Source organism: Mycteria americana, chromosome 14, assembly GCF_035582795.1.
Source record: "Mycteria americana isolate JAX WOST 10 ecotype Jacksonville Zoo and Gardens chromosome 14, USCA_MyAme_1.0, whole genome shotgun sequence".
Classification (NCBI taxonomy): Eukaryota; Metazoa; Chordata; class Aves; order Ciconiiformes; family Ciconiidae; genus Mycteria; species Mycteria americana.
Window position 1 is genome coordinate 5,340,987 of NC_134378.1, and position 21,746 is coordinate 5,362,732.

General features: G+C 44.4%; 4 protein-coding genes across 5 annotated transcripts in view; 1 reads left to right on the forward strand and 3 right to left on the reverse strand.

Moving 5' to 3' along the window:
* The window catches only part of ARHGAP40 (Rho GTPase activating protein 40), a 44,380-nt gene extending 42,547 nt beyond the window's left edge, over nt 1-1,833 (reverse strand). Inside the window, exons 1-2 of one of the 2 annotated variants that reach the window (XM_075517101.1) lie at nt 1,469-1,833; nt 971-1,208 (exon numbers count right to left, since the gene is read on the reverse strand). In XM_075517101.1, the coding sequence (XP_075373216.1) occupies nt 971-1,208; nt 1,469-1,556 (326 nt within the window). In that variant the 5' untranslated portion in view covers nt 1,557-1,833. The remainder of the gene's footprint in view (nt 1-970; nt 1,209-1,468) is intronic. The other variant, XM_075517103.1, reaches the window with a different exon arrangement.
* IFT52 (intraflagellar transport 52) overlaps nt 1-21,746 on the reverse strand; it is a 231,549-nt gene that overhangs the window by 125,002 nt on the left and 84,801 nt on the right. The gene's annotated exons all lie outside the window — the stretch shown is intronic.
* Nucleotides 2,181-8,719, reverse strand: LOC142417005 (uncharacterized). Its single transcript, XM_075517242.1, has 3 exons — nt 8,146-8,719; nt 4,666-4,967; nt 2,181-3,474 (listed from the first exon to the last, which is right to left on the reverse strand). Exons 1-3 carry the CDS (start codon nt 8,477-8,479, stop codon nt 3,220-3,222), a joined length of 891 nt encoding a protein of 296 aa, XP_075373357.1. The 5' UTR covers nt 8,480-8,719; the 3' UTR covers nt 2,181-3,219.
* On the forward strand, nt 8,365-20,551 carry ACTR5 (actin related protein 5). Its single transcript, XM_075517241.1, has 9 exons — nt 8,365-9,081; nt 10,005-10,234; nt 11,666-11,835; nt 12,685-12,902; nt 13,243-13,425; nt 16,063-16,185; nt 16,730-16,869; nt 17,798-17,930; nt 19,413-20,551. The coding sequence occupies exons 1-9, from the start codon at nt 8,698-8,700 to the stop codon at nt 19,668-19,670; spliced, it is 1,839 nt and encodes a 612-aa protein (XP_075373356.1). The 5' UTR covers nt 8,365-8,697; the 3' UTR covers nt 19,671-20,551.

The following is a 21,746-nucleotide window of genomic DNA, read 5'->3' on the forward strand; positions in this document are numbered from 1 at the left end:
ACTACATACTTGCTACAATATAGAAGCACCCTAGGATGGAGGCTGCTGTGTGCACATGAGAAATTATGCTTTGCCCCAGGTGAACAAGAGACTTTACAGGTGAATTAAATCCAAAACTACAGAAAAGCCTTAATTAAAAAAAAAGAAAATCACCTATTTGCAATCACTGCAAACAATCACATGGGAAGGAGCTCTACTACAATATCCAAGTCTGCAAGCTCTAATGCTCCTGCTGATGCCCAGAAAACAGCTTTTGCATACAACAGCAAAGGCGAAATTAAAGCACATATTCACTAATGATACTATTCAAGTGCTTGCAGACTATAAGGCAGCTGAGAGGTCATGCTACATTCACCCTGTGAACTCCAAACGCTCAAAGATAGGCACCAGGGCAGGCATTACAGCTAGATTAATAGTAAGAAAGATTTTAACACAGGTGGACTGCAACATGAAGCCTACAGGGTTCAAACCGAGTCCCCATGTCTGTAGGTCTGGGCCCATTCTCCAGATCAGGTTCACCCACCATCAACCTCTTGCAAGAAGCATGGACCCACAGCAGAGCCAAAATGGCCTTTCCATATTACTTTAAGCCAAATCCCCACATAAAAGTTTTATTCTTAATACCCAAATATTTAGTCGTACAGTATTTCTCATAGCTCAGAGGCAGGAAAACCAGGTATAAACCACTACTGCCATCAGCATAGCTGTGGTACTGGGGAACTCTGCAGGAACTAGTAATCCTCAAAGTAGGCTTCTCAAGCAGGTTTTGCATGCTGGCACCAACCTCCCTGGTATTACAGTGTCACTGCAAGCGACAGCCAGCCCAGCCAAGCTAAAGCTATTCTGAGTGTATTTACACAGACTGCAAACCTACCCAAAGCATATACTTTGGTATCACCAGGCTTTAAAACATCACCATGCAATACAAGAAACAGCAATATTCCTCTAGACCTTTAGTTTACCTACTCACCTCCGTTCGTCTACTTCTGTGCAGTGATGACAGCAGTAAAACGTTTTTAACTTGAATAGTGGCATTTTGGCAACTGCCTCAAGATAATAAGTTTTTTTTATTGAACTGAGGTTAACAGAGAGTCCAACGTATTCAAGTAGCCTAAACGAGTGAAATCCCATAGAGACAGGAGGCATCCCCAGCGATTCAGCTGCAAGATGCAGTCCTTCTTGCCAACATGATTTTAAGTGCACATAGACTAGGTGGAAAAGGGAAACAGAAAGACCTAAAGACTACCAGAAAATGTTCCTCTCGCTGGCTCAGGGAAGACAGTTTTGAGATGTCAGTGCGGGGGCTGTGGCTGAAACAACCCCACTCCCCAACGGGGCAGGCGAAGAAGCCACGTTCTGCAGAAAAGGAGCAATTTAGCACTGCACGTTCCAGCACCTCAAGCAACAGAAGCCCCGCACCTCCGGGGCACGGCCAGAGCCTCCCTGCCACCACCGAGCACCAGCCTACCTGGGCAGCTCAGCGCTGCAGACAATAGCGGCCGAGCCGGAGAAGCGAAGAAGAAGAAGAAGAAGAGAGACAGGAGCTCTCTCGACATCCGCCCGCGGCACGCCAGCCGCAGCGCCTCACTCCGCGCCCGCGGGACCGCCCGCACCCGCCCCGAGCTCCACCGCAGCCGCTCCCGGGCTCGCAGCGGCCCCAGAGCCCAAATCGTTACTCGGGCTGGCCGGCCAGGAGCCACCCGGGACAGGCGCGGAGCTCGGCGGCGCGGCGAGGCGAGGCGTCCCGCTCGGCGGGAGGCGAGAGCCCGCCCGCGGGGGACACGGCCGCCGCCCGCCTGCGCGGGGAGCCCCGAGGCGCGGCCCGGCCCCTGCGCCGGCTGGGGGGGAGGCGGGGCCGGGGCGGGCCCCAGGCGGGCCCGCTGCCCCGGACCGCTCCCGGGACCGCCCCCGCGGACAGCAGCAGCTGGAACCGGTCCCTCGGCGCCTACCTGAGGCACCCGGCCCGAGCCGCTCTGCGCCGGCAGACGGGGGAAGAAACGGGGCGTCCCCGAAGGAGCAGCAGCCTAGCCCGGGGTCAGCCTCGGGGCAGAGGGAGAGACGGCCATTTCCTCGGCAAACAGCTGAGGAACGGCAAATACTTGGGGGGGGGGGCGGGTGTCCTAAATAAAGGACCCACGAAAATAAATGTGGACAAACGAGTTTTATTTAGGAGCATGCTGCTCTGGACAAATATTTGGACGTGCGGACTTCAGGGGATGGGGAGGGAAAGACAAGTAAACATAAACAAGGCATGCTTCATAATTAGCACAGGTTAGTGTAACTGTACACAGTCTGCCCATGCAAGGCTCTGGAGAGACACAGTTACTTCGCACGAGGAGCAGAGACAAACATTTTCACAAGTGGCAATGTACTTCTGGGGATGCAACTTCCTAATTTAGGTCCCCTTCAAAAAAACCTTTGTTGAATGCATGCATCAGCAGCAGGAGCAAATAGCTGTTCTGTTCATAGCCTGACAACTGGACAAACCCTTAGACCACAAAATTATGGCTCATCCCAGCCCCACGAACCTCCTTGTGGTCCCACCAACTGCATAAACCAATCTGTCGATGGGTGCCTCTGGGCACTTGTAATACAGCTACCCTTGTATCAGCTTGTCAGGTGTGCTGAAAAGGCAGAGCCTGGACAGAAATGAAAGAAATGCATGTTCAGTATCTGCTAAGGGCTTAATTATTTCTTGTTAATTGGAGGTAGGCTTGTTTCATCTGTTAGACCTGAGCATTAAAAAATTGTTTCCTACTTTGAGAACTCACAAGTTGGAGATCAGAAAAGTGCTAATCGCAGTATGAATAAAATAATCACTGGGCTGTACTGCATTTAAGCTCCAGTACAAACCACTACTGAGAGCCATTGCCTTGATCTTATTTGTCTGAAATCAAAGATTAGTAGTGATGAACAGAGAGTATCACTGCTGCCGGTGTAGCGTTTGGTCCTTATAAAAAAGGAATTCATCCCTCTGTAAAGTGGGAGGGGAGCAGAGAACGCACCCAAGCACTGGACAAGAGGCTGGCTGCTGTTGTCCATTTAATATTTAGCCAGTCAATACTGTTGACTCTGAAAGTAGCTGTTGTGACCCAAGTGCATGGTGACTTAGTCTTGACTAGGTTTCCTTTTCAGACACTTAACCTCCCTCTGCCATGCTGTAGTAGCTCTCACTGATGGTGAACAGGATTGCTGCTAATGGTTGTGGGACTACCTGCTTTATTTCCACCCTGAGGTGGCTCTGGGAGCTTCATCACACTTATACCTCCTCCCCAAGACTGAAGCTAACAGCCCTCTGCTCTCTAGCCTCAGGGAGCCCAGGATTTTCACAACTTTTTCACCCAGCAAAACAAGCAGCTGAGCCATGTAGACAATCAGAGAGGATGGCAGCAGTTGAATCCTCAGGACATTAGAGATCTGGAGCAACTGGCAGACAAAGTTCCAGGTGAGAGAAGAAAGCATGGTGCACAACAGCTGGTGAAGAAAAGGAGGAGGAGAATTATCATGGCAATTATGTCTTCAAGAAGAGGTTCAATTTTCAGTAGGACATAAATGATGTGAGACCATGAGCGCTTGTTCCCTTCCCTCACCCACCCAACACAACTAACATGCCTTTCAGTATGAGTATTATGTCCTACAAGGGTGAAGTTTAAACCCCAGTTCTTCAAACTCCTCTGTTCACTTGTGTACGTGAACATATGTTCACTTGAACAACAACAATGAAAAAATCTTACTACACTGACTTGGTACTGCTTTGGTGGTGTTAATGAGGTAAAAAATACTTTGTCTTGATCTATTACAGATTCCATGCTAAAGCTCAGCTTCAGGGTGTGCTAGTCAAACAACTGCAGCAATTTAAGATGATACCAGTCCTTAGCTATTCCAGCCTAATAAAGGTTACTGCTCCAGCAAAGCTGGTGGAAGGAAGCATGGGTGAGTACCTCAGTTGCTGCAATTCAAAAATCCAAGCAACGTAAGTGAGTGGACAGGACTGTGAATAGTGATAGTGGAGGCACAGACCAGCTTTCCCTTCTCAGCCCCTTCTGCAAAGGAACATACAGTCAAGGCACAGGGAAAGAGAAGACACACAAGACACTAAGCTCTTCCACTGCTTCAAATATAGCTTTGGGGATTTGTATAAAGCCTAAGAGGACTGGGACTGCCGTGTTTGCAAAGAGACTTCTGGCTTCAGCTCTTATCGAGCAAGTGAAATACGTCTAATTTTTAGTCACGTACTGCACTGGTAAGAAATCTGAAGCAGCTTTTAAAGATACATAAAATCAGCCATGCATACCAGGAGACTTTCTGTATAAAGTTGAGCTAAGCTTCTTATCTTAAAGGAATAGGTAGCAGTTTTTACTGTTTCAAATTCAATTCTCAAGGACTTTTTATATAAGTATATGTATCTTTTAAAATATATACACACATACTTATACAATACACATATATATTATAGTTATTCTGTACAATTTTGTGTTACCTTTACCTTGTCTATAATAGAGAAGACAGAAAAAAATACCTTGTTAGTCATTAACCAAGCAGAAACCAATCTTGCAGCTTTCTCTTACCCAAGAGGCTAGGGAGTCAGGCAAAAGTGAAAAAAAATCAGAGCTGAGGCACAAAAGCAGTAGATACGCAAAGAGGTAGTCTGGTCACACTACTCACCATCAGGATGTTACAGACATCGTTCTTCTCAACATGGGAAGGTCTTATCTTCTGGCTCTGACACCAGCTGGCTGAGATTGCAGCAAGAAGGCTTTGCTTTTGGCTTGTTGGTTTTGAACTCAGATAAGCAGGCTTGGGCCTCAGTTTTCCCAGAGATCCACTGGATTGTGTCTCCTCTTGTGTTTCTATACTGGATGTCTCATTCTGGTTTTCTTCCTCTGTTGCTTCATCCTCAAATTTAGAGTCAGAATCAGGCTCATCAGAAGATTTTTGCTTTATTTCTTCTGCACTGGGCATCTCTGCTAGAAAGAGATTTAAAAAAAACACAAAATACCTGTACATTACTTTTTCTCCCTAGCTGCAAGCCTTACATGTTCTATCTAAGAAGCTGGGCAAGGTTCTTCTGAATCATTTTCAGCTAAAATAAAGGATTTCCAAACATAACTAGGCAATAAGAGGCCTGTACAAGTGTTTGATTTTAACCCATTAGCTCTTAATCAGCAACTATACTAAGGGAGGAGCTGAAACACACATCACTTTTTACTTGTGTCTGCTGTAAACTAACATAAAATAAGTGGATATGACTGAATTAGTTAGGAAGTTATTAAAAAGAGCACTGTTTTATTTTTCTCTTTTAAGAGTGATTGAGAAACACTTTAATGTTCTAATCCTGTAAACACACTGATATATAAAATATTTAGTAAAGTATCTAGTCTTATTGATTAAAATGGAACTTAGAGCATTTGTGGAAATCCTTGGAGGCCTGGTGCTAATAACAGTCACTATAGGGCCAGAAATTGTGAAGGTAAATGCAGTAGATACAACCTGAAAATCTCATTCAAGGCATCAGGATATTCTGGAGTTACTCTGTCCAGGCAAAAAGCTGACACTCAACCTAAGCGTAAGCATGTGGCACAGCTACCCTTTACCTAAGCAAAGTAGATAGTTTATTCTGCTCTTCAGGCATCAGCAGTAAGCCATGCCTGTGCTGCTCAGGGTAGCTTGTACAATTGTCACAACCTCTTACAACCTGTGCTTTTTAATCGCTGTGCGGTTACCTGCAAGAGTGCACTTGAGCATGTGGAGGGAACATACTTTACTACTGCAACAAGCAGAGGCTGTTAGGAGCATCAGCTGTGTGCTAAGCCTGCAAAATAGGAGCTGAAAATAAAAAATTCAGCCTGCACACACATGTGGGACAGGAAAGGAGGGAGGAGTACAAGCCTCTGCTGTGGTGAATACCTCCTGTTCCTCTGCTGTCTGTGGGTATTGTCTCATTGTCACTATTCCTCTGGGATCTATTATAGGACTGGATACCATGTTATTAAGTAAGAACAGAGGGCACCAAATAGAAGCAAAAGCAGAAGTAAAATTCTGTTCTTATTTTCCTTCCTACAGCTGCTCTGCAAAGGCAGAATTGCTGCTTTTGAACTTACAATTGATTCCTCAGCTGGGATTGCTTATGCTCCGGGATTAGAGCAAACTAGCAAGGCTTTATCTTCCTGAGTACATCAACAAGCCTATTATTAGCCTAAACCAAAGCCTGTTATTAGTTACTGACATGCTAGAAATAAGAATCACTGGTGGATCAGAAAGAGATGCAAAATACACAAATAAATGAAAATGCATGTTCTGCTCCCTTCAAAAATTTTCTATCATCAGCCTGAGCATTGATAAAATAATACCGTAACAGCTCCCCCCGTAACATTCCTCCCCCCCCAAAAAAAAAGTGTAAGAGAACTATAATGCCCTAACTAACTAATGAGCTAAATAATGAACTAATAACATTAAAAGGTTAGGTTTGCTTTCTGGGGGTTTTATTTAATAGAAATTTTTAAAAATTACTTGTCCTTTGCCTTCCTTAAATTAAATTGCCTCTGTGAAAAAGGGACAGGGTAAGGAAGAACAGCTGGCAGCAGCTTGTCTTCTTATAAGCATTTTTAACAGAAAAGCGTAATAATTTGAGTTTGGTTTTCCGTATGCTACCAATATTATTAAAAAAACCTTTTGTTTCCTTCTGTGACAAGTGACATTAGCCCAAAAATAGCTAGCAGAGTGCTTTAAAGATGAAGCTAATAGATAAAGCCTTTATGCAGGAGCATTTTATCTGATCAGCTCCAGAACTTACCTTCATTAAGTAGAAGCTGTAGCCAGATAATGATTATGATCAACAGCATTACAAATGGCAAACAAAACCAGAAGAAAAGAAGAGGAAAGGTCAGATCATTCACCAAAGGAACCAGAGGATACTTCATTGCTTGCTTCAGGTTACGCTAAGTTTAGAACAGCTTGCCTGCTCCGCTTTACTAACTACCTTTTAATAACCCTCATTGCATCACTGTGTTAATCACAGGAAGATGGCTGATATACTCAGCATGGGTAGCAAAAGGAGCAGCCCTGTGGTATGCAGGGAGGGAGTAATAAGGATTAAATATGGGATAAGAATAACTGAGAAAACATCTGATGTGATTCTCCTTCCCTCGGTTCCTATTTAAAGGATAACTACAAGTTAAGAAGCTTTCAAGGCTTATGTTAAAACAATAGTTAAAGGTATGTTTATGCCTTCAGATATAGGAGAGGTAACCGAGCACTTCAGCCCCTTTGAAACTGGGTAGCCAAGGTTGCTTCTGAGAAATCAATAAAACAGAATAAACCCTGCAGAGATGTGTAGAGAATGACTAGCTAAAAATTTCTTCTCCCAGACTCTCTTATTTGACATGAAGCATAAATATGTCCCATATTAACATGGACTCTGTTTTTAGCCTACTCTCTGTTTCCATCTACTAGTTAATCCATTAGGAAAATAAACCTTTGTAGTTTAATTGCCTATCTCCCTTCCCTCCAAGACAGGCAAGCTAGCATGTTTCGTAGGATATGTGTCTATACATGTATTGCTTAATAGTAAAGGGCTTCAGTAGTGATCAAAGCAGGAACAGATAGGTGACTTTGGTTAACTTGATATTCATCACACTGTGTGTTTCTCCTTCAAGAAAATAAAACCTTTATCTATCGCTTACCTCACAGGGGGCTGTTTGGCTAAAGTAATTGTTTGTGTGCTCTCAGTAAACCTTAGAAGAGAGCAGCTATGTAAGTGCACGTTATGAATGATTGCATGCATTTAACGTTCCTGCTTGTGTGCATGTGTTTGCTTTTATGTAGTAACAGCCCCTTGAAATGAGCCTTTTAATCCCAAGATCCAAACGAACTTTGCAAATTCTTATTAATTCACGTTAATAACACCCCTGTGTGATAAAAGCAAGCTATTATCCCTACTTTGTGTATTGGGTAAACAAGTGAGAAGAGCCATTAATGACCTGAGCTTCAAGGATGCTAACTATTTGCAGTCCCCGTTTCACACAGCAGGGGTTGCAGGTTGGTGGCATTTCTGAAAATCAAGCTGTTAGTGGTTTGCCTACAAATGCGGTGACAGGAGTGACGGGGGGAGCAGAAGCAGTTTTAAGGGTAAAGTGTTTCTCTTACTCTTGTCACCGGGACCTCCCGGGGCCCGCACTGGCCCTTCACCGAGCTGAGGTAGCGGCGCGGTTCGCCGAGCAGGCCTGTCCTTCCCGCCCGTCGTGCCAGGACGGCTCCCGCCCTGCGTGCCCGTCTCCCCGGCGCAGGGCGCGGATCCGGCCGACGCCCGTGGGAAAGGCGAGGACGTCTCACTCACGGCCGGCACCCTTTTCGGCAGGGAGCCGTGCTCGCCGAGTGCTGAGGAGGCCTTGAGGGAGCACACGCTCTGTCCGTGACCTCCCGGGGCGGTCCGGCACAGGCCAGGGCCGCGGGTTTTCACTTCCAGGCAGACCACGGACATTGGGGCGGTGGTTTTAGGTCCAAGTTTAACTCGGAGTGGCGGAGGGCGCGGGTGTCCCTGCGTGGAAGCGGAGTTGGGGGGTACAGGCCGCCCAACCCGCGGCCTGGTCGCGGCTGAGGGCCGCGGCCACTAGCCGGCGCTGCCCCTCGCCCCGCCGCGGCCCGGAACGAGTGCGGGTGCCCGCGTTCCCGGCCGGAGGGAGCCGGGGAGGGCGCAAAATGGCGGCGGCCTCGCGGGTGTTCGCCTTCCGCGACGCGCGCTGGGCCCCCGACCCGGTGCTGGAGCCGAGCGCGGCCGTGCGGACGCCGCAGCCGGTGCCGCTGGTGATCGACAACGGCTCCTTCCAGACGCGGGCGGGCTGGGCCTCCGCCGACCCCGCCGTCCCCGCCGAGCCCCTGCTGCGGTTCCGCTCGCTGGCGGCGCGCAGCCGTGGGGCCCGCGGCGGGGCCGGCGCCGAGACGCAGGTGGGCAACGACCTGGGGAGCCCCGAGCCGCTGCGCTGGCTGCTCCGCTCGCCCTTCGACCGCAACGTGCCCGTCCAGCTGGAGCTGCAGGAGCTGCTCCTCGACCACGTCTTCCAGCGCCTCGGCGTCGCCTCGCAGGTGCGGCCGGGCGGGGAGGCGGGGGACACCGGGCCGCGGCGAGGCCCTGGAGGCGCCGGTGAAACCAGGCCCGGCCCTGTGGGGGGCCTGGGTGAAGGGAGCGGCTGTGCCTGGGTGCGCACCGGGTATGGGGGGTCCAGCACCGCCCGGATTGTCCGGGGACGTTGTGTTGTCCCCCTCCTCGCAGATACTCACAGCCCGGGTGGCGGGCCCTGAGCAGCCTGCTGTGGCAACCCTGGCCGGGCCAGGAGCTCCCCAGGGGAGTCTTTTGAACCCCGCTATTCTCTTAATTTCGTCGTGGTTTTGTGGTAAAACGAAAGCGGGAGGATACAGCTGCAGGGTGAGAGGTTTGGACTGCGGCGTCTTGTCAGGCTGTGGCCGAGAACCAGCGTCCAGGGTCAGTTTTTGAGAAGGACATTAAACATTATTAGTTTTGTATAGTGCTCTCATTAGTAGTGCTCGTTGACTGCTTGTTTTCTATACCCAGCTGAGTTGAGAGCTGCTCCTCAGACCATGAAGCCTTTTGCCTGCGTGACAACACCAGTTTGAAAGCTTTACCTAGTGCTGAACGGAACTTCCACCAGTTTTCACTCACGCTTCACCTCCTCATCGCGTAGATTTTGGTTACTTAGATTTTTAATAGTTCGTATATGCTTTTAAAAATCCATTCTCCTCCATCCTTAGGGCTTCATTCTTTGGTTGAATTGACATTGGAAGCCCTGCTGTAGACAAGACTTCTTTTTTTACCCCCTTAAGCACTAGATATAATTTAACTTACATGATTAATAGCCTTCACATAAGGTGCTTTCTCATCGCTGTTTGGGAGGAATTCTTGCTGATGTTCAAAAGAAGAAGCAAGGATAAGTATCCCTGGATTTTCCCTTCATACCTTTATTATTTTTCTTTTCTCTTGTCTCTTACAGGGTTGTGTTGATCATCCAATTGTTTTGACAGAAGCAGTGTGCAATCCTCTGTATTCGAGACAAATGATGTCAGAGCTCCTCTTTGAATGTTATCAAGTGCCAAAAGTGTCCTATGGCGTAGATAGCTTATACAGTTTTTACCACAACAGAAGACAGAATTGGCCCTCCAGTGGTTTGGTAATATCTTCAGGTTATCAGTGTACGCACATTTTGCCAGTCTTAGAAGGCAGGTGAGTTCTTTGGTGTCTTAACTATGGTGCGGCCTCTCTTTGTCAGTCACGGACTTTTCAGTGTTGCAAATACCTGTTCCTCTAGCATTCGGTGTTCTAACTCCTGTAGTATAAGGTCTGATCAGGTCTTAATTTATGCTGAAGAGAAAAACTAGGTCTGCAGATTTTGCTAAGTTCTGTTGAATTTTGAATGGAAGAAGCAGTGCTGTCCTTGTACGTATCATGTTGTTAGTTACTATTCATGCATAGATCCATACTTTCAAAAGTAGAAGTGGGTATCTGCCCCAAGTAAGATCAGACATTAAAAACCATACGTTAGGTTTTAAAAGCAGCTTTGGGACAAAAGAAAGTGCTCTGTGAGATTTCTGCAGTTCTTCAGGCTTTCATTGCTCTACTCTTTTTTTTTTTTTTTTCTTTTTTTTCTTTTTTTTTCTTTTTTTCTGAATCCTTAGTGCAGGAAGTGGCTTTATGATATCTGGCAGATGCTTCAAATTTTTGAGGGTTACACCTGGCCAACTGTGAAATGTTACAAAGGTTAAAGGGACTACTTTTAGCTCCACTAACCATCACTTCCCTTCTTAAAATAGAACATTTCCTTGCTGTAGCCAAAATTATTTAATGTTTGGGTTTTTTTAGAGCCGAACAGAGCCTTTCAGAAAGTATCTGCAAAAAAAAAAAGCAGTGATTGTGCTTGTGGTCTGAGAAAAGCAGATGTGTTAGATTCTCCGATAACTGACTCCTGAAATATTTATCTGTGAATACTCACCTGTATACTTGACCGTATCAGAAATTAAGTAATACTGGGTGTCGTGGTTTAACCCCAGTTGTCAACTAAGCACCACACAGCTGCTCACTCACCCTCCCCCCCAACCTCGGTGGGATGGGGGAGAGAGTCGGAAAAAAAAAGTAAAACCTGTGGGTTGAGATAAAGACAGTTTAATAGGACAGCAGAGGAAGAGAAAATAATAATAATAATGATAAAAGAATGTACAAAACAAGTGAGGCACAGTGCAATTGCTCACCACCCACTGCCCAATGCCCAGCCCATCCCTGAGCAGTGATCACTGCCCCCTGGCCAACTCCCCCCAGTTTCTATACTGAGCATGACACCGTATGGTATGGAATAGCCCTTTGGCCAGTTTGGATCAACTATCCTGGCTGTGCCCCCTCCCAGCTTCTTGTGCATCTGGCAGAGCAGGGGAAGCTGAGAATTCCTTGACTGGTGTGAACAGTACTTAGCAACAACTAAATCATCAGTGTGTTATCAACATTATTCTCATACTAAATCCAAAACACAGCACTGTATTAGCTACTGGGAAGAAAATGAACTCTCTCCCAGCTGAAACCAGGACAGTGGGGAAAGTAGGAGGTCTGGTTTATGTTAAACTTGTGGATCTCTCCAGTCTCAGTTGTGTCTCTCTGAGTTTTCAGGTTGGATGCTAAAAACTGCAAACGTATTAATCTTGGAGGGTGTCAAGCAGCTGTATATCTCCAACGCCTTCTTCAGCTGAAATACCCAGGACATTTTGCTGCCATCACTCTCAGTCGCATGGAGGAAATACTGCATGAGCATAGCTACATTGCAGAGGACTATATAGAAGGTAAAACCAGCTGTAATTTACTACTAGATAGTGTTCATCCAAACTTAGTTTTGTCCTCTATATCCCTTGTTCTCAAGTGGGCTGGGATTCTGGCAGAAATACTCTACTACTGTTTTTCTTTCTTTATAGCTGTCTTTCTGGTAATCCACCTCATGTGAAATGCTTGACAACAGTTTTGAATTTAATATTATGATAGAAACAAAATTAAATTGCAAAAAAAAATCTGTATTAGTTCAAATTTATCTGTGAATAAAAATTGGGATTATTTCAGAGGAAAAGAATGTAAAATGAGTTTATTTTATTAGTTACTTTATACTTCCAACAAAACATTATATTGGTTAGGATGATTTCTGCATCTGGCTGCATTTCTTATCTGCTTTAAGGTTTCCAAAATTGCAGAGGACACTTCTCATGACTTTTTGTGAGTTAAAGAAGTTTTAAAATTTCCATGGTAAATGTCATCTTAAGTAGTGGCCGAAGAAGAGCCTTTTCTTAAATTCGTCACTTATGAAAGAGCCTGCAGGAGTCCTTAGAAATGTGTGAGAACTCTCCCTTACATTGGGAAGAGAGAAGAGACATTAGCGTGCACTTCCCACTTCTTAGTACTTTGTGTTTCCTGCATGCTGGAGATCAGAGCGCTAAGAACCATGTGCACGAAGAACGTGACTGGAAGGTAGTGCTCTGAGGGGGTAGCTAATATGGGGGCAGCTGCCAAGAGGTGACAAAACCCTAGGCTGGACTGTCGTTGCCTTCTTTCTTCTAAGCCTGAACTTAGCATGGAGTGCATACAACATACAAATCATTGTTTTCAGCCTGGCAAAACAGTTATTTTGCTTTCAAAACATTCAGAGCTACAGAAGTGGCGGTCCCCAGAGTATTATGAGAACAACATGCACAAGATGCAGCTGCCTTTCTCTAACAAACTGCTGGGAAGCACTCTGACATCAGAGGAAAAGCAGGAGAGGCGGCAGCAGCAATTGCGTCGACTTCAAGAACTCAATGCGCGTCGTCGAGAAGAGAAGCTGCAACTTGACCAAGAGAGGCTGGACAGGTTACTATACGTACAGGTAATCAAGGCAAAGTTTTCTGTGTCATCTTTTGGGAGGGGGGCAGGCTGCCCTTGGAGCTTTATCAGAAGGTCATGCATCACTGTAAAGAAGCTACTGTCCTGTGTGCTTTCTGATAGGAGCTTTTTAAGGTTACTTGCAAGATAAAAGGGAGAGGTTATTGATGCAGAGGATGCTTCCAGGTTCTGAACAATACTTCTTTTGTGAAATATTTTGAATGCTGCTGAAGCATGCATATCGTAATATCTAGTAATGAAGGCAAAGTGTCTGTACACGCACAGCTGACAGATAGTTGATTACCCTGTATTGTTCATCACAGCTAACTCTGATCTGTCTGTAGGAACTTTTAGAAGATGGTCAAATGGATCAATTCCACAAAGCTTTGGTGGAGCTGAACATGGACTCTGCAGAGGAACTTCAGTCTTACATCAACAAATTGAGTCTGTCTGTTGAACAGACGAAGCAGAAAATCCTACAGGCAGAAGTCAATATTGAAGTAGATGTTGTGGACAGCAAGCCAGAGGTATAATGTTTTCACCAAGTTAATCGTCCTCTTATCTCAGAGAGAATTCTTTCTATGCTTGGAAATGTGCCCCTTTTATCAATGAACTAAGCTTTTCCTTTAACATACTGCAACTCGTTGTTAATTTGGTAACTGCTTCTCTCTTTTCCAGCTTTCCTATGTAGCTACAGAAAGTCAGTTTTGATTTTATAGAGTATGCCTGAAATCAGTAACCCTTCTTGTGCTGTTCTGCACTGTGCTCTGGGACATACCTTATAGTTTGATTCCGTGTAGTTCTAAGCATAATCTCTAGGCTTCCTGACAGTAGTTGAAGTATACAGTTACATGAAATCAGTAAGTTTCCTTAAAAGTTTCTTGCACATCTTTAAGAAGTTGGAGAAAAAGAAAATATCCCTAGTGGGTCAGAGAAGGTACCACTGAAGATACTACTACTTCCATTTTTACTTACTCCTGGCAGTGTGTGCCAGCCGCTGTCCTTACTTAAGGTTGACTTGCTTAGAGGATTGTAAATGCAGCAGCTAACATAATGACTTTGTTCATACTTTAAACCAACCTCTAACTCTGCTTTTGCATTAATTTTGGTGAAATAAGTGGGCCTGGTATGTTAAAGATTCCCCCCCCCCTCCAGTGTCTGACAATTAAATGACATGGAGTTTTAAGTACTTGAATCTCAAGTGGTTATAATCCTAACACAACCATCCTTAAATGTCTCTAGCCTTGTATTAAAGATATAGAAGAACCTATCAAGCTTTTTGTTAAAAACAGTATTTGTTTTTCTTTCTGTTCTTCCCTTTCAGGTGCAGAGAACTTCATGGTAAACAACTAACCCTTTGCCTTCATTTTGGCTATCTTTCTTTAGTGCAATTAAGCAGCATGTTCTGTTCTGTTTACTTAACAATGAAAGATTAATTGCTACACGTGGTTGTTGGAGTTGTCTTGAAGATGGGAAGCTTATTTGTCTGCTTTGCCAGACTAATACAGGCCCAGCACATAGCAGCTGCTTCTAAGAGCTGGTCTAAGGCTGTTCGTGCATTTACTTGAAATTGCCTTTCAAGTCACATAAGATAGAGCTTTTTTAGTTATATCAGTCTTTGCTCAGGAAAAGGTAGAGAAGAACAGAAAATTGAAGCATAGGGGGGAGAGTGGTGCCAGATATAGGAGTTCTTGTGTCTTATACGGAACTTGAGACTTAGCCAAAACTAACAGGTGAGCTGGTATCTTCTTGGTTATATTTTGCCTATCCTTAACAGCAAAGTTTGTGTAAGAATCAATGACTGCATTTGAGAGAAACTGAGGTAGATCATGGGCTTACCATTGTGGTAAAGAAACTTCCTGTCTTCTGTCCAAAGAACATGTTCTAGAAAGAGATACTTGAAAGACTGTCAGCTCCTTGTAATTTTGCCCAGTGGTTGTGCCTAAGTTCCAACATGTCTGTTTTGGATCCCATGCTCCTCCTCTTTACTGGGTGTAATCTCAGACCACGGAATGAATTGGCAAGCCTTTTTGTTTGGTCTGCTTTGTGAGAGAGCCTACAATTGTCACCGAAACCGTTTGTGAAGATAGGCCATCCCTCTGTGGCAATATAAAGGAGACTAAAAGCTAATTATGTTGTCCTAGGGTCTGTGCCAACTCTTCAGCAGAGTTCTATGTTTCTTTCTGTTGGTAGGTTTAAGACATAAAAAGAAATGGATTTTAAAAAAGCATAAGTGTGGGAGATAACTTCAGGTGACTACCGTTTGTTTGCTCTAACAATGAACAGTGCTTAAACTTCAGTTTGAGTAATGGCTTGCTTTTTAAGCGGACCTAAGCTAGATACTTCAGCATGTTTAAATGACCTAGCTTTATCTCATCCTGGTATTGCTTGCTAGACATTGCAACAATGTTTCAAGTTTAAAATAACAAAAACAAATCTGTAGCAACAAAATCCCAAAGGTAACACAAAAATAAAGGAGTTAGTTAAAAGTCTGCTCCTACTTCACAACAGTAAGGTACTCTAGGATGTTGAGTGATGCCCTTCATTGGGAAGGGGCTTTGGGAGCACCTTCCCATCTGTGTAAAATATAAGGGAGCACCTTCCCATCTGTGTAAAATATAAGGGCTTTTGGTATATCCCATGTGCAAATGCTAGGCGGTTGAAACTGTCAAAAATTGTGTGGTGGCTTTGTAGCTAGCAAATATTTGTTTTCCAGTCCCACACAAGCAAGACAGGGAATTTAATGGTAATTATAGAGCAGTGGGAGGTGCTGGGAGTGCACCAAGTTTTAACCAATTTAAAAAGCTATTTTAATAAGTTTTACTATGTTGTTATATTTAGGACATGGCTGGCTAGGATCCTGGCAGTCAGCCTCTTGACTAAGGCCTTTAATTTCTGAGGTGGCATCATGATAAATTGATTGAAAAGTGTTTGATTTTTATACTTTGAGTGAATGTCTGTCTTAACTCCTATTTTCTAGGTCGTTCACCATTTTGATTTTTGTATGCAGTGCTGGAGAATAGCATATTTGGTTTCAGGCATATTAAAGAGTTGAGATTTGAGGGAATAGGTTGAATTTTCCAAATCTATCACCAGAATTGAAGCCATATATGTGCTTAGCACACCTGAGCTAACCTACCTTAATATACCTTCTCTGTTTCCAGACTCCCGATTTGGATCCATTAGGCAGTGAACAGTCACTGGAGGATGTGGAAAGTATTAATGAGTTTGAACCTTTATTTGCTGAGGAGCAGCCTGAAGTTGAGAAGCCTGTTGCTGCAGTGCAGGTTTGACTTCTATAGGTACACCTTGTGCCGGAGGTTGCTGCCTCCTGGTTGTCCAGCTAGTCTGCTAACATTTCTCCAAATGCAAATATTTTTTGCCTGCTCTCGGAAGAGGTGCTTAAACTATCTGAATAGGACATTAAGAGAGAAGTCCTTGCAATCTTAGCTGGTGGTTTAGAGCATGAATATACCCACTTGGCTCACTCTGCAGGCAGTGCCTGTGGTAGCAGTCCCATGTTATTAGGGGAAAAAAGAAAGTCCTGCTCAATTTTTTTGTGTGTGATCCATAGCCCAATATTGCATCCCAGTAGACACAGCTTTCAACTTGTGAGGTTGAGCCTTAGGATTGAGCAGCACCAAACAGAATAAAGTATAGGAAAGGTCCAGCTTCCTTGGCTTTTTGGAACCTTTTACAGCATGGCCCTTTCTCTGTGAGAGCATTACGGTCTGGTTTTTATACAGGATTGTTTGGAAACTTTGCTTATTCTAGAACATTACTATTCTTTAACATAATTTCCCACTACTTTTCAATCTCATCTTTTTAAAGCCCGTGTTTAACCTGGCAGAGTACCACCAGCTTTTCCTTGGCACTGAAAGAATCAGGGCTCCAGAGATTGTCTTCCAGCCCTCCTTGATAGGAGAAGACCAGGCTGGTATAGCAGAAACCATGCAATATGTCCTTGAGAGGTGAGTTTACAAAGCTACTTGGCACTTACTTTGAATAAGCTAGTCTTGTTTTGATATCAGCTTTTGCGATACTGGTTACTTAACAATAATAGGAGAAAATATGTTTGAATAGTTCTTTTTGGTGGGGTTGAGCTGTCTTCCTGAAGTTAGACATGCCTTCCTGTTCTGAAAACCATGTGTAACTTTGCTTGTCTTAAAAAAGTTTGGAGACTGCTGACTTGATTACCCCATCAGTAAAACATTTTTGAGCACACACCTCCAATATACGTGTATTTGTAAATTACATACAGGTACTACTGAACTAGTATATTATGTACATTTTAAAATGTACACAAAAATAGAAATTAAAAAAGGATGAGATAAAGGTGAAATAAGCACTATTTTTAAAATTTATTTATTTATTAATGGTACAAAAAATATCCTCTTCCTGCACCCCAGTGGATTCTCTTGCACGCCCCCCACTTTGGAGACTCCTGGTCCAACTTGTTACAGAGGGAAACAACAAACCCTTGTAAATATCCATCCCTTGAAACAATGAGCTCTGGTTTTGGGAGACCAAAAATCAGGGGTGACATTTTTAAGTTACGATATAGGCACGCTTGCTGGACAATTATTTCCAGACAACTTAGCATTAGCAAAATGTCACCCCTGAACTGTATGAACATACGAGATTGCATTTTCTGAAATGTAAGAATTCCAGCTCTACTGAGCTGTTGATTTGTGGGGTATGGTGCACAGAGTGCTTTAAGGATTTTCTTCTGTCACCCCCTGAATTTCCAGAAAAGAAATGAACACGGGTTTTCATGCTAGAGAAGTGAAGGAAGTTTCTCAAAGTGAATCCTGAAGACAAGATATCACCCCATAGCTGTTCAATTCATAGGGAGAGATGTCCTTGAGAAGGACTGAAGTTGGTTTTTGTTCCTTGTAGGTATCCAAAGGAGCAACAAGCTATTCTTGTCCAGAATGTTTTTCTCACTGGTGGAAATACAATGTACCCTGGACTGAAAGCCAGAGTCCAGAAGGAACTCCTTGAAATGAGGCCGTTCCAGTCGTCTTTTCAGGTACGTGTATTGACATGATGGTTGCATGGATGGAACAGTCCATTCATTAATGTTCAGAAGTAATTCAGATTGGGAGAGGTACAGAGTGGGTGTACTTAGTGCATGGGAATGGAGAGTGGTTTATGACAAGACACTCAAAACAGCTGTTTTGACCTGAGAAAATTAAGGTTAAGCAAAGGTACCGTTGCTCTTTCTGAAGACGTTAGAGAGAGTAGGGTAGATGTCTTGGAAAAGGAAAACCTGCTTCAGCTAAAGGACCATGCACACACAAGCAGTTTTGGCTGGAAATTTGCAGATTGATTTCTTAGGATTGGGACAGTTACTATCTGGAACAAGCAATCTTTGTTAGGAGTAGTTGCTGGGAAAAACTGTGCTAACTTCAAAACTAGTTACATGTTCAATTTGTTACATGTAATGACTGTCTGGGACAGCAGCAATAGAGATTCAGTGAATATCTTACAAACCTGTGATCCCTTGCTACATTTTTAGTAGCAAGCACAGTACAAGCTGGGCAAGTCCCAGAGTTTGCCTTGCATTTTGTAAGGAGACTTGCAAAAGTCTCCCTTGCTGTTCTGAAACCACCTTGTCTTCTCAAATCTACTAACTTCTTGAATAGAAAAATCAGGTTATAAACTGGGGAGGGAAAAAAAAAGTCAGTGCAAATATAATCTTGTGATTCCACAACCCTTGTTTTGTACAGTTATTGTATGTAGCTGTGAGCCAGGTATGACTGACAGAAACTTAGTTACAGGGATATAGTTGGTAGTTTTAGGAAGGATATTGCTTGCTAAGTTTTGTGTGTAACTTGTGTCTATAGGAAGAAAATGATGCTGCTTTTAATGTTGCTGCTTGTAACTGAATAAGAGCTTCCTTCTTTCCATTAAAATGTGGTCTGTAGTGTGGTCCTATCAGAAATCTGTCACTTCACAGATATTGCACGTGGGATTTACGCAGTGTCTAGTCTAGCAAGCCCATAGCTGAACCAGGAAAGCAGTTTGTGCTATGGTAATAGCAACAGTTTAAATGGAAGTATGAATCTACACCAGTGGAAAGAGTACGTGTGGTCCTTTCCCACTTACAGTGATTTCTTAGCCTGCAGTGTTCCTCCCTGCTTGAAGTAGCAGGAAATTTTTGCTGGAAATTTTTGAGGAAATTTTTGCTGGAGCCCTTGATACTTGTTTTGCAGTACCAGCAATTCTTCCGGCATTGGCTTCCAGCTGTGAGGGCTGTTGGTTGTGAATGTGATACACCCATGTGCTTTCTCAACCTGTAGAAACACAGCAGGCTCATGGAAAATTGATCTCAAGGTGAAAACACACTTCAAACCCATTCCTAACATTACTCTTCCCCAGAGGCACTGAATAATCGGCTCAAACTTCTGAAATTCAGTGGTTTGTGTCATATACTACTGTAATCAGGGTAAAAAGGGCTTTTCTGTCCTGTGGTGAATTGACGTTGTTGTTCTATTTTCTTTCCATCCAGGTTCACCTTGCTTCCAGTCCTGTTTTAGATGCCTGGTATGGGGCTAGGGATTGGGCTGTGGAACACATGACCCGTGAGGAAGGCTGGATAACCAGAAAAGACTATGAAGAAAAAGGGGGAGAATACCTCAAGGAACACTGTGCTTCAAATGTCTATGTTCCCATTCGCCTTCCAAAGCAGGCCCCACGGACAGCAGAGGCATTAGCACCTAGCAGAGTGCTGGCATCCAGCACAGGCAATCCTGGTGAGCAGGCATAGCACTGCGCCTTTGGCACAGACCCTCGGGTGGAGATAACAGTGCAGAGAAGAGAAGAGTTACTGGGTTGCAGTATGAGCAGTGTGTGGAGTGCAGGCTTCAGCCTAGCCTTGCTGGCTGCTCAGAGAGCGCTAAGCATCTCATCCAGTCACTTGAACGAGGAGGACAAGGCACGCTGGGGTGTCAGCTGGAATGGTTGTAGCGCTTGCAACGCTCAGTGCTGCTCGTGCGTGGCACAGGAGTATGCATCAGCAAGGAGGACACAACAGAAGTGCGCTGCAGAGAAAAATACCATCTTACAAACTTTCATAGTAAGACTCAGGGTTTTTTGAGAGTATATGTTTTACAGCTTTTTTTTTTTAATTTAATTAAAATGTGCTGGTTTTATACTGCTTTTATTGCATGATCCAGAAGCTGGGCTTGTATCAAGCGAGTCAGTCCAGCAGGTGTCCCCCTCGCTCGTCGCAGCGAGCATTTGTCAGGACATGTTGGTCAGGACGCGTGGTGCTGCTGGAGGCCAGAGGGGCTGGTCTGTGTCTTTCCTCCTGCGGCCTCCTGCACTCGCGTCTTGTTTGATTTCCTTCCTGCTACACACTTTCTGCTAAAGCACTGCCGAATAAGCCGTGGGATTTCAGGTACTTTTTGACTTCATTTATGTCAGTAATATTGATGTCTTAGTTGAAACTGGAGACCTGGTCACATAAAGCACTGTCCAGCTATAAAGACAGAACCCTCCATAAAGCGCAGTCCAGAAGGACTGCTAAATCTTGTGCAGTCCTTAAGTGGTTTTACAAGAGTGGTAGCTGAGCAAGGCAGCTCTTGACTGATGGGACTTTTTTATGAAAAGTTGTTTTAGCAATAAAGCAAACTTTTTGCTTTACCACTAACTTATGTGTTTCGGTGATTTGACCTCTTCAAAGAGTACAGCAATAAGGATGTATTTGATTGGTTGTACCTTGCTGAAAAATGCAGGTTTGCAGGCCAGGCTCCAGCTTAAATTTGACTGAGGATTCAGTTCTCGCACGGAACAACTTGCTATTGCTTTCCCAAAAGAATAATCAATACTAAATGCTGAACTGAAACCTGAGCAGACTCCATCAGTTTGGCAAGAGCTGTAAAGCATTAGGCTGGAAAAGGTAAGACTGGGGAACGTATCCAGACCATAACTGGTATAAAGAAGGTGAAGAGGTGGTGGCTTACTGTCTGCAAGGGCCACCCAAGAGCATCAAGAGAAGTTGTCTTGTGGCAGATTCAAAAAAAAGGACGTGAGGTACTTGTTGGTGTTGAAGTGAGGAGTTTGTTGCCACAGGATGTGATACCTTTCTGGATTCAAAAAGTATTACCCAGACCTATGATTTAAAAAAAGAAAAATCTGCCATCAAACACGGAGGTCTCACCTGTGTGTAAGAGGTCCTGCAGCCGTGTATTCCTCAGCAAGCATATGAGGGAAGTGGTGTTACAGACCTGCTCTTGTATGTGGTTCCTGCGGCACCCAGCACTGGTCGCTCTGAGGTGGGTTACAGGTCTTGGTGGACCTTTGGTGTGGTCCTAACAGGCTGTTGGGTGGGGGGAGGAGCAGGAGAAGGGAACTTGCTGCCTTCAGGTAACCTCAAGTTTGGACTATTGATCCTATCCCTAGCTGCCTGGAGGCGTACTGATTTTCAGGACCATTAAGGCAATTCTATGGGTGGTAAAGAATGTGGAAAAACGTGCTGTGCTGAAACATGGCAAAGTTACACCCCAACAAGTGTCTTTTCTGATCTCAGTTCCTATCAGTGACCTGGAGTAGCATGAAGTGCCATTGCTATTTGACCCCTTTCTGACGCATCTTTAGCTCTAATGGCAGAGTGGCTACTCAAGATATGGAAATTTGTTCCAATACTTGGAGTTGGTTGCTAAATAGATAAGAGGACGGTGTGCATAAAACTGTTCCAGAATGACGGCCTAAAAGGGTATCTGTAGTGGGTGGTTATATTACTTTTAAATGTTTGGCCAAATGGTGCCAACCACTTCACTTGCATTAATTCAAAGCAGAGCTGTCTAATTCTGTACAGAGATGCCAGATCAGCTGCTTAAAC